We start from the raw sequence: 12,188 nt of genomic DNA, 5'->3' as shown, positions 1-12,188 counted from the left end.
TGTCAACTGTGGAACCTTATATAGACAGGTGTGTGTCTCTCCAAATCATGTCCAATCAATTGAATTTACCACAGGTGGACACCAATCAGGTTGTAGAAACATCTCAAGGATGATCAATGGAAACAGGATGCACTTGAGCTCAATTCCGAGTCTTATAGCAAAGGGTCTGAATGTATTTTTTTCACCTTTATTTAACCAGTTAGGCCAGTTGAGAACAAGTTCTCATTTACAACTGCGACCTGGCCAAGATAAAGCAAAGCAGTGCAACAAAAACAACAGCACAGAGTTAACCATAAAGAAACGTACAGTCAATATCACAATAGAAAAATCAATGTACAGTGTGTGCAAATGTAGAAGAGTAGGGAGGTAAGGCAATAAATATGCCGTAGAGGCGAAAATAATTACAATTTAGCATTAACACTGGAGTGATAGATGTGCAGATGATGATGTGCAAGTAGAGATACTGGGGTGCAAAAGAGCAAGAGGCTAAATAACAATATGGGGATGAGGTAGTTGGGTGTGCTATTTACAGATTGGCTGTGTACAGGTACAGTGATCGGTAAGCTGCTCTGACAGCTGATGCTTAAAGTTAGAGAGGGAGATTCGTTCCAGTCACTGGCAGCAGAGAACTGGAAGGAAAGGCGGCCAAAGGAAGTGTTGGCTTTGGGGATGACCAGTGAAATATACCTGCTGGAGCAGGTGCTACGGTTGGGTGTTGCTATGGTGACCAGTGAGCTGAGATAATGCAGGGCTTTACCTAGCAAAGACTTATAGATGACTTATATAGATGACTTACGGAAATAAGGTATTTATGTTTATGCAAAAATTTCTGAAAACCTGTTTTTGCTTTGTCATTATGGGGTATTGGGTGTAGATTGATTAGATATTTTTTTAGAATAAGTCTGTAATGTAACAAAATGTGGAAAAAGTCACAAGGGGTCTGAATACTTTCCGAATGCACTGTATACAGTGGATATGTACAAATGAATGTGCTATTTGAGGCTCTCTCACCAATTGATATTACATGCATATATTTAGTTTGTGAGTGTGTGATATGGGGGTTGGAGACGTGTTTATTTTGATATTACAAAGAACAACTTTTATAAATGATGGCAACACTGCCATGTTGTGCTGAGCCTTGCTGTTGGAAAGCCACATCAGTGTCCGACTTTCGGCTGTAGCAGATGCACCTCCCCCGACTTCACTTCTCGACTTTTGTCTGCAGTCGGTTGCTTCAGCCTTACCACTCACGCTTTCCAGCACGCTTTGGTTCAGCTTTGTAAGGGCAATAGTCAGCAGCAGCTGTTGTTGATGTGGCGCCAGTGAGATGCTTTGATTGGATGTCTATGGGTTTTGCTCATTCATGCTGTGCTATTGTATGTCTCTGCGACTGTCTGGTGTTTCATTATGTATGGAAATATACACACAGACTTGCACAATATCTATTTGAAATGTGTTTAATATTTGTAATGGTAAAAAGTGTCTTTGCATAGCTTGAATCTTACATGTATTAATGTGTGTATTGTATATTTATTTTATATGTGTCTTTATTTGCACTAGCTCTTCTTTTGCAATGCAGTTGCACAGGGCTTGACGACATTTAGTATCATATGAATGCTTCATATAGTTTGTATTAAAAAAGACAATCTTTGAAGCCAAACAGAATTTTTGATATCTAGAAAAATCTAATGAACACACAGTATTGTGAATCAATTTCAGAGAGAATAGGATTATTAAAAGATGAAATTCAAACAATATGTGAAGTACATTTATATTTATGTGATTTATTGAGTGATTGTTTTGTCATCATCGGACCCCATATACTGACTTATACTGACCCCTAGTGGAACAATACAGAAACGACTGACTGTGTAAATCTCATCCATCTAGACCAGAAAGGATGACAGTGGTGGAAAAAGTACCCAATTATCATACCAGTAAAATACTACTTGAATAAAAGTCTAAAAGTATTTGGTTTTAAATATACTTAAGTATCAAAAGTAAATGCAATTGCAAAAATATACTTAAGTATCAAAAGTAAAAGTATAAATCATTTCAAATTGTTCATATTAAGCAAACCAGAAAGCACAATTTTCTTATTTATTTTATGGATAGCCAGGGGCACATTCCAACACTCAGACATAATTTACAAACAAAGCATTTGTGTAAGTCCTCCAGATCAGAGGCAGTAGGGATGGCCAGGCATGTTCACTTGACAAGTGTGTGAATTAGACCATTTTCCTGTCCTGTTAAGCTCAAGTACTTTTGTGTGTCAGGGAAAATGTATGAGTGAAAAGTAAATTATTTTCTTTAGGAATATAGTGAAGTAAAAGTTGCAAAAAATATAAAATGTACTGATACCCCCCAAAAACAAGGAGAGGTAGCAATTTTTGACAATGGAATCCAGCCAAGAATATTCCTGTAGTTTGTTAGGGTGGGATCAAATTCTTTACAAGTTCCATTTCTCCTACTCTCCATTCTTGAAGTAATTAATCTGCCAAGCTTTGCTTGGTCAACAGAATAGTATAGAAACAGCTTTCACTTCTACAATGAGTGATTACCCCAAGTGAGGGACAACAAAATGCTTAAAGCGGGGCCACAATCATCCAACTGAGGCAATCATTTTCAGAAGATTTTTTAGGTAAACGTTTAGTTTCACAAGCCATAACCTCACTCATCATTAGGATCGGTATAGCCTTGCTTCATCAGACCTGTACAGGCAGACTCGTCATCAGGCTCAGGACAGCCTTGCTTCATCAGACCTGTACACAGACTCGGGATAGCCTTGCTTCATCAGACCTGTACAGACAGATTCTCATGTGTTGGCCTCTTTTCATGCTCATCATTTGCCTTAATGAAAAATGAATAAACTCTGAGACAAGCTAGTCATGTGAGTTTTAATAGATGAGGTGAGTCTGTATGTTTAGACATTAAAGGCTTAAAGAAGATTTGCAGTGCTCGTTTTAAACATCTGTGATTAGTAAGCATCCTAATTCCTCTTGATCTTATTTTAAAATCCCATCTGGTACATATAATTGATTAGAACAACAATGCAGCAAATAGACAATTTGTAACAAAAGATCATTTTAACATAACTACTACCTCAACTACCACAACAGGAATGTGTGTAAGGTAATAAACCAGCAGTTGCACTTGTTTCACCCCATCCTAAACCTCACTAGCTTTTCTGTCAACCTGCTTTACTGGTGAGACATATCAATTAAACACCAGGAAATCATGTGACGATAGTTCAATAATACATTTAATGACAAAGGTCAATGGACAAACACGGTCAGTCACAAGTCATACTTGTAGTGTCATGAGCATTTTCAGTCGATTTAATATCACAAGTGATATAAGGGCTAGTGAGGTAAATGTGATACAACATGCAGGAGAGCTACAACTTCAACAATCTAGAGGGAATGGTCTTAGAATATGTGTATTATATTTATTCTTAAAGAAAAAGTACACCGTCATAAACCTACAATGCTCCAACGGAACCTCCAATGTCTCTCTCTGCACTCTGTTAGAAATGTATTAAACCTGACCTCTCTGCTTTGAGACTCCAATTATTATTTATAGTGGCTCAACTACGACACACTATTGAAACTGTAAATGGGATGTATTGATTTAGTTAATCCTATTATTCCACATGTATAGCATAGTTGAAGATGTTCTGTAATTATTCAACGAAGAATCATTACCAGTGTGGTTAGTTCCATTTTCTAAGTCCATGCTGAGCATCTCTCTAGAACTACTGGTCTATTTACATTTACACACAGACAACACTATGCATCCACCACTTATAGCAACATCACTGAATTCCCATCCTATGGTTCCCATTGGGAGTGGTCAAAGTTTGTGAGTGTGGGGTTGAAAGATGTTGTACAACAGACATTTATATTCATGGGTAATCAGCATTGGATCTTCAAGGCTTGGTGGTGCTGGTGCATGCCAGGTTGTGTTCAGCTCAGTGCGAGAAAGGGTGGGGGGGGGTGGGGGGGGGGGGGGGGGGGGGGGGAGAGAGAAACGTTAACAGGTCAAGGCCACGGCGAAAACACTCACCACACAGTACATGGTGCGGTTCTCCCATCTGACCGTGCAGCTTCCTGTGGGAGGACACCACAAAGACCAATCAGGTCAACCCACTAGATCTCAACCAATCAGAGTGAACACAACATCAGAACCAATTTGGACACACAAAATACATTCCAACATGTGGCTTCTTCAGTGGAGAGCAACATTTCAAAACATACGCAGATAGAAACAGAGAATGACCAGATTCCTGTTTCCAGAAAATCATGCAAGTACAGTACAATACTTTTCTATTAGAGCCCAACCAATGTTTTTTTTCCGGAGGGTCCAATACCAATTGGGGGGACAAAATGTACCAATATATCTGCCGACATACTGTTTTACAGCAGGAAAATGAAAAAGGGCAATTTTCCACACTTGAGTTCTCATAAATTGCCATCCCAAAGAGCAATTGTCCAAGAAATATGCTTCAAATGTTGATTTCTTACATTGTGACAATAATGAAACTAGGGCTGACCCCATTTAGTCGACTGGTCGATTGTTTGGTCGATAGGCTGTTGGACGACCGAGATTTATTTAGTCGAGCAGTAGCAATTTAAAAAAATGCATAACCATGATGTACAAGACTGATTGGCTCCTGTCTGAGTGGACTGATCCATTGTGGAGGCCGGTGGGATGGCACACTCCATCAGTCCAACATGTGCTACTGAAATTTGATATGGTTATATTATGAAACAATGGCACAACACAAATAAAAATGTGAATATTTTATAACAAATGCGCTTTCTGCCATGTTGGATAGTGGTAGCTGTCCGCAGTTCTGAAACACATCAGTGCGCTGTTGAATTGGCGCATTATTCCAGACCATGTTGCTAGTCGGTACATAATAGCAAACAGCCTAACTGTTAAATGTGACTGGCTTTATAAATCTATATACAGAACCAGTCAAAAGTTTGGACCCACCTACTCATTCAAGGGGTTTTATTTGTACTATTTTCTACATTGCAGAATAATAGTGAAGACTATGAAATAACATGTGGAATCATGTAGTAACCAAAAAAGTGTTACAGAAATCAAAATATATTTTACATTTGAAATTCTTCAAAGTAGCCACCCTTTGCCTTGATGACAGCTTTGCACACTCTTGGCATTCTCTCAACCAGCTTTATGAGGAATGCTTTTCCAACAGTATTGAAGGAGTTCCCACATATGCTGAGCACTTGTTGGCCACTTTTCCTTCACTCTGTGGTCCAACTCCTCCAAAACCATCTCAATTGGGTTGAGGTCAGAAAACAGTATAAATACAGAAAAACCCTGGAATGAGTAGGTGTCCAAACTTTTGACTGGTACTGTACATCTACAGAAATAAGACAGATCCTGCTTCCGTTGCCTGTTTGAGTGTTTGGTTGATTGATCCCACAAGAACCAAGCCTCACGCAACAATTTCACAAATTCTGCTATTTTTCATTACATTTAACATTTAAGTCATTTAGCAGACGCTCTTATCCAGAGCGACTTACAAGTACATACATTCATACTTTTTTTGTACATCTTTGCTATGCTGTAATAAAGGCTTTACACTTTTTTCCCTCTCACTAGACCAGCCTCTCTGGTATTATTTATCATACATTTGGTGTTGTTCACACTGTTCCAAATTGTCAGAAATATTTAAAATTAAAATAACTCTCCTTGTTCCTTGATCTCCTTATTGTTATTATTATAATAATCATCATTATAATAAGTAATGTCATTATCATTAGTGGTCTTAGTAGAGTATCCTTGTATAACCACCATCAAGCTGTAGGCCTAAGAGCACATCCTGTTTAGTCTTAATACCGTAACTTACTTAGGCCTGTATTTCAATACTTATATAGGCTACTGTTTCAATCAATCATGTATTTGTTCATGTCGACACACAGCATACGAGTCATTCATGCTGTGAAATGCAATCAAACATTTTAGTTCTAAAATAAAATAAGGCGACCAATGACTAATTTGAGTAAATATTAAACCGTTCCATTTCACAGATGTATGAGACTGTTGTAATAAAGGCTTTACAAAAAAACGTTCCAACCGGCTCTCTGGAATGCTTATAATTTGTTTACATTGTTCCAAATGGTCAGAAAAATTATATTGTAATCTAACAGCACCTGTGTTGCACACAGAGCTTGCTCCTTACCTTAGTCTTGACACATCTGACTTCCCCTTTACCTCCAGCACAACCAGTAAACACTACACCGTTTCCAGTTTGTCACGCCCTCTGCATCCATTTAGCTGTCACGTGTTACGATGTTCAGAGTTTGTTATAACCAATTTATTGATGTGATTATGATATGCTATAGGTCAGGCCCTATTGGTCACGTGTATGTGATGCATACATGTGTCACGTAAAGAGAGCACGGGTTGAGGAAATAGGGTATGTTTTGACTAAACAAATTAGGGATTTCATCGACATCACTTTTCAGTCAAATGTCTAATTATGTTGCAGCTTCAGCAACACGGACAGCGCTGCACACACTGATGTTCTGTGGTGGTCGCTGCAGCAGGGAGGAGAGAGACAACGGGTGCTAGTCACACAGTCACTCAGTATTATTTTTATTTTTTTTAACAAAACGCAGCAAGTCTGAGCCAGGCGGCACAATCAAATCAATTGCGGTCGGACTCCCTCTAGTCATTTGTGTCTTAATTATTTCATCAAACAGTTCGCTTAAAGCATCAGACTAGCTCAGTGCATATAGTGGATTTGATTAAAACACATAGGATGTGTCTATAAATGGAAAAATACAAGTTTTAAAATTTCAACCAATCGATTGGTCAAAAGAACAGACTTGGTCGACCAAGATTTTTTGTAGTCGGGGACAGCCTTAAATTAAACAGAATGTTCAGATAAGCATGAGATTCCCTTTTTCCCCCCATCCTATTTATTAAATATCGGTTATCGGTGGAATTATCGCCGATACCGATACAGCGCTAAAAGGTCAATATCGGTCGGGCTATACTTTGTTGCACCCTTCTGAATAAACCAAAACGTAATACACTGTTCATTAGCACAACAAAAGCAAATGCCTGTTCAAAGGTTAGTACAGTATGCGTGGGGGTTTCCTCTCTCTCACCATCGGTAGCAGTGTCCCAGTAGCAGGAGTTAGCCGTGTGGAGACCAGCACCACTCTTCTGCATGATGGCACAGTTCACTGGAACACAAGACAATGTTGAAGATACATTTCCTGCTGTAAGCATTCTGTCACGCACAGGGCTTTGCTCCTGGTCACAAAGGCTATCATATAGATATTATACCTCTATCATACCGCTATTATACAGCACTTTGCAACCGGGAGCACACACAGCGCCCTTCATCCAGCTTGTTAAGGGTGGAGTAGAGTAGCCTTCTTCTAAGGCAGTGGTCACCAACCGGTCGATCTCAAAGGCATTTCTAGTCGATCGCCAAACATTTCTGTAAAAAAAACTATGCTAAAGCCTTGTGTTCCTATTTTTTTTTATTAGTCTCGGGCTGTTGGTGGTAGGTGCAGCCAATTCAGCTGTCCTGTGCGCCAGGTAGGCAAACTGTTGCCATTTCATGTGTCTGAAGGTACAAACTCTGCCTTCCCGGTGGGCCTGGAGAGGAAATCAAGTGCACTACGTCACCGCTGGCCAATCAGATTGCTCAGATGACCGAGTCCGCAGTAACGTAGCAGGCATAAAGAAAGCTACGGCAAAATTGATACTGTGAGATTTCAAAACGTTTAAAACCATGACTAGAGAGAGACTGTCAACAAATACAGCAAAGAGCTGCTGTTGTTATGACTGAGTTCATGTTTAAGTTCTTACTGTGTCAACACTTTGTATTCAACACTTTTATAACCCATAAAATGCATGTACTTCCTATTTCCACTCAGTGCTACAACAATCCCTGCAGCAGTAATGAATGAGTAGGAAAGTGTATCTATAGGCTTGCGTTGTTGTTATTATTAGCGGCTTGGCTCTTTTTTAATATCAAGGAATATTTCACTTTCTCTGTTCATAGGATTAACAACATGAATTTGTGCATGAGGCAGAAATAATGCGGTGCGACTCGAGTTTCGGCATCAGCTGGAAGACGGTGTCCCCTTTTGGTCAGTGTCAGTGGAGGAAAGGGAGAGCAGAGTAATGTTGAGAAACAGACCCTCAGTCTGCTGCTCTCTCCCTCCTCTGAGACTGACCATCAGATGCAGGCACCATCAGCCCAGTAAAATAAAAAGCAAATTATTTAAACGTATGCTCACTCAGCTGGTTGGTGACCACTGTTCTAAGGGATACCAACAACTTCAACTTTTACTGCATCTAGTACCAGTCAAAAGTTTGGACACACCTGCTCATTCCAGGGTTTTTCTTATTTTTATTTTTTTACTATTTTCTACATTATAGAATAATAGTGAAACTATGAAATAACACATATGGAATCATGTAGAATCCAAAAAAGTGTTCAACAAATCAAAATATATTTTATATTTGAAATTATTTAAAGTAACCACCCTTTGCCTTGATGAGAGCTTTGCACACTCTTGGCATTCTCTCAACCAGCTTCATGAGGAATGCTTTTCCAACAGTCTTGAAGGAGTTCCCACATATACTGAGCACTTGTTGGCTGCTTTTCCTTCCCTCTGCTGTCCGACTCATCCCAAACCATCTCAATTGGGTTGAGGTCAGGTCATTGTGGAGGCCAGGTCATCTGATGCTGCGCTCCATCACACTGGTCAAATGGCCCTTAAACAGCCTGAAGGTGTGTTTTGGGCCATTGTCTTGTTGAAAAACAAATGATAGTCCCACTAAGCACAAACCAGATGGGATGGCGTATCGCTGCATAATGATGTGGTAGCCATGCTGGTTAATTGTGCCTTCAATTCTAAATAAATCACAGACAGTATCACCAGCAAAGCACCCCCACAACTCCTCCTCCATGCTTCACGGTGGGAACCACACATGCAGAGATCATCCGTTCACCTACTCTGCGTCTCACAAAAGCACAGCAGTTGGAACCAAAAACCTCAAATTTGGACTCATCAGACCAAAGGACAGATTTCCACCGGTCTAATGTCCAATGCTCATGTTTCTTGGCCCAAGCAAGTCTCTTCTTATTATTGGTGTCCTTTAGTAGTGGTTTCTTTGCAGCAATTTGACCATGAAGGCCTGATTCACGCAGTGTCCTCTGAAAAGTTGATGTTGAGATGTGTCTGTTACTTGAACTCTGTGAAGCATTTATTTGAGCTGCAACCTGAGGTGCAGTTAACTCTGATGAACTTATCCTGTGCAGCAGAGGTAACTCTGGGTGTTCCTTTCCTGTGACGGTCCTCATGAGAGCCAGTTTTATCATAGAGCTTGTTGGTTTTTGCGACTGCACTTGAAGAAACTTTCAAAGTTTTCCAGATTGACTGACCTTCATTTCTGAAAGTAATGATGGACTGTCGTTTCTCTTTGCTTATTCGAGCTGTTCTTACCATAATATGGACTTGGTCTTTTACCAAATAGGACTATCTCCTGTATACCACCCCTACCTTGTCACAACACAACCAACTGATTGGTTCAAACGCATTAAGGAGGAAAGAAATTACACAAATGAACTTAACAAGGCATGCCTGTTAATTGAAATGCATTCCAATTGACTACCTCAAAACTGGTTGAGAGAATGTCAAGATTGTGCAAAGCTGTCATCAAGGCAAAGGGTGGCTACTTTGAAGAACCTTAAATATATGTTGATTTGTTAAACACTTTTTTGGTTACTACATGATTCCATGTGTTATTTCATAGTTGATGTCTTCACTATTATTCTACAATGTAGAAAATAGTAAAAATAAAGAAAAACCCTGGAATGAGTAGGTGTGTCCAAACTTTTGACTGGTACTGTATGTTTTCTCACCACTTCGATGTGACTAATTGTTGAGTGACTCTCGTAATACCATAACTTCCTTGTGTTATAACATCCTTACAATCATACCTATGAACTTGAATGGTCTCCCTTGCTTGACCAGTTGGGTGAGAGAGTGCTCCACGATGCTGGCAGTCCACTGGTTCACTTTGTTCTGGTTGTAGTCTAGTCCTCCAATGATGCCTTCGATACACTGAGACACAGACACCAGCCAGTCAGCAAGGAAGACAACACAGTCAAGCATCTATGAAGGGACAATCAGTGTTTTTGATCATCTTTACCATCCAAGAAATAAGACTGCTGACAAACATGTTTCAAATATTCCTTTACCTCTTTAACTGAGACACTGGCCTCATCTGCGTTGAAGGACACCTGTGATTCCAAACGATATAAAAATATATATATAAAAAGAGTAATTATGAAAAACATTTAACATAAAGTGTGGATTACTTTGTTATGATACACCTCAAAACAAAAAGCTTGTGCTGTTGAGTGTTGGGCATTCATTCACACAAAAGTAGCTAACCTAGTTTTTCCTGGCTGCTTGCACAACAAATTAGGGTACACAGACAGACAGACAGACAGACAGACAGACAGGCAGACAGGCAGACAGGCAGACAGGCAGACAGGCAGAGTCCACTCTGTGATTACTTAGTCAACACTATAGCTGTCAAGACTGGATATCAAATGCCTTCAGGCAAGCCCCGGGAGGAAGGACTGCTGCAATAAACTCATAGCTAACTGTTGATAGGATCTTCAGAATAACTTGCACAGAGAAAATGTGTATTGCAGCCTGCTACTGGAAGATTTATAGTTAAGTAGATTCAACGTTACATATTTATACTCCTGGTACCTTTTTTTCTATCTAGAACTTAAAACGGTTCTTCGTCTGTCCACATAGGAGAACCGTTTTGGGTTCCATGTAAAACCCTATGGGGACAGCTGAAGGCTTCATCTGTATAATACTGTAGATATGTCTATGCTGAATGTTGATAGATGCTAGCGCGCTACTAATCAAGTCCTGCCCAGCCCAGTCTGATTGATTTGACCACACCCAGCTACCTGCTAAGCTTACAAATTCCCTACATGCAATAATATGACATAATTTGCATGACAAATGTTTGCAAGGTATATATTATCTTGTCAGTTTCATTTGACTACTTAAATACTCATGTACTCTTCAGATACGTTGTCAAAGCCAGCACCCTCAATGCAATGCATGCTAATGTTATCTAGCTAGCTAGCTGACCATTCATCTAGCTAACTCGGCCGTTTGAAATCAGTGTCAAAGTCTGAAATAATACATATGTATCTAGCTTAATGCACAATCTACCTCCTCTCCGGAATTGTACTCCTCCATTGCTTTAAAAGCAAAATTCTCCTCTTTCGACAAGGTTCTTCACCGACTCTGTTGTTCTTTCTGATTAGCTGTCACCGAGATGGAGATAATCAAAGAAAGCGACTCAGTGAGGCAAGACACACCCACAACGACTGCAAGTGAGAGTAGTAGATTATATTGACTGCCACCTGGCGGTGATAGGTATTCGAGATTTTCTGGAAATTAACGATAAGTGGATCATAACTAGGCTATGATAAAGTATCAATAACTATTTTATCCACAGAGATCCTATAATTAATTGGTGGTGATATAGTGGTAAACAATGTTGTATGTACTTTTTTATTTGATTGTAATGTTTGTTTATTGTTATTATTTGATTTGTATGTGTTTGTGTTTTATTTTGTGTTGTTGACCGAGGTTGAGGATGGTGTTGGGCCACCAGCGGTTCGTTTGTCGTCTAGTAGCCTAGTGGTTAGAGCGTTGGGCCAGTAACCGAAACGTTGCTAGATCGAATCCCTGAGCTGCCAAGGAAAATTGTCGTTCTGCCCCTGAACATGGCAGTTAACCCACTGTTCCAAGGCCGTCATTGTGAATAAGAGTTTGTTCTTAACTGACTTGCCTAATTTTTAAAAAGGAAGCATTTTATATATATTTTTTAAACGGTCTAATGAAAACAATTGTTCACAAAAAAGAAATCCTATAATTCAGTGTTCTGTGTAATTCTATAATTGTGACCATATAATTGTAACACTATAATCTATAATTGTGATTCTATAATTGTAACGCTATAATCTATAATTGTGATTCTATAATTGTAACGCTATAATCTATAATTGTGATTATATAATTGTAACGCTATAATTGTATACCGTAACAGCTAAGGGCTGAAGTAGGGTACGATACCACAATCTGCAC

The 12,188-nt window shown here is 39.4% G+C and overlaps 1 protein-coding gene across 2 annotated transcripts; it reads right to left on the bottom strand.

Moving 5' to 3' along the window:
• Window positions 1-2,089: 2,089 nt before the first annotated feature.
• Window positions 2,090-11,381, bottom strand: LOC120057972 (dynein light chain Tctex-type 3-like). Of its 2 annotated transcripts, none has more exons than XM_039006455.1 (6): window positions 11,268-11,381; window positions 10,265-10,306; window positions 10,004-10,178; window positions 7,149-7,226; window positions 4,066-4,109; window positions 2,090-2,799 (listed from the first exon to the last, which is right to left on the bottom strand). In XM_039006455.1, exons 1-6 carry the CDS (start codon window positions 11,292-11,294, stop codon window positions 2,794-2,796), a joined length of 372 nt encoding a protein of 123 aa, XP_038862383.1. In that variant the 5' UTR covers window positions 11,295-11,381; the 3' UTR covers window positions 2,090-2,793. The 2 variants fall into 2 exon arrangements, with proteins under 2 accessions (XP_038862383.1, XP_038862384.1); XM_039006456.1 differs by having other exon boundaries at window positions 10,004-10,127.
• Between the last annotated feature and the right edge of the window lie 807 nt (window positions 11,382-12,188).

This window comes from Salvelinus namaycush, chromosome 13 (genome assembly GCF_016432855.1).
Source record: "Salvelinus namaycush isolate Seneca chromosome 13, SaNama_1.0, whole genome shotgun sequence".
NCBI lineage: Eukaryota > Metazoa > Chordata > Actinopteri > Salmoniformes > Salmonidae > Salvelinus > Salvelinus namaycush.
This window is presented reverse-complemented; position numbering and strand designations above follow the sequence as displayed.

Coding starts and splice junctions, on each gene's coding strand:
- LOC120057972 (XM_039006455.1), bottom strand. CDS start 11,294: ATGGAGGAGTACAATTCCGGAGAGGAG. Junction 10,179..10,264: donor CCAGTGTCTCAGTTAAAGAG/GTAAAGGAATAT, acceptor GTCCCTTCATAG/ATGCTTGACTGTGTTGTCTT. Junction 4,110..7,148: donor CTGGGACACTGCTACCGATG/GTGAGAGAGAGG, acceptor GTCCTCCCACAG/GAAGCTGCACGGTCAGATGG.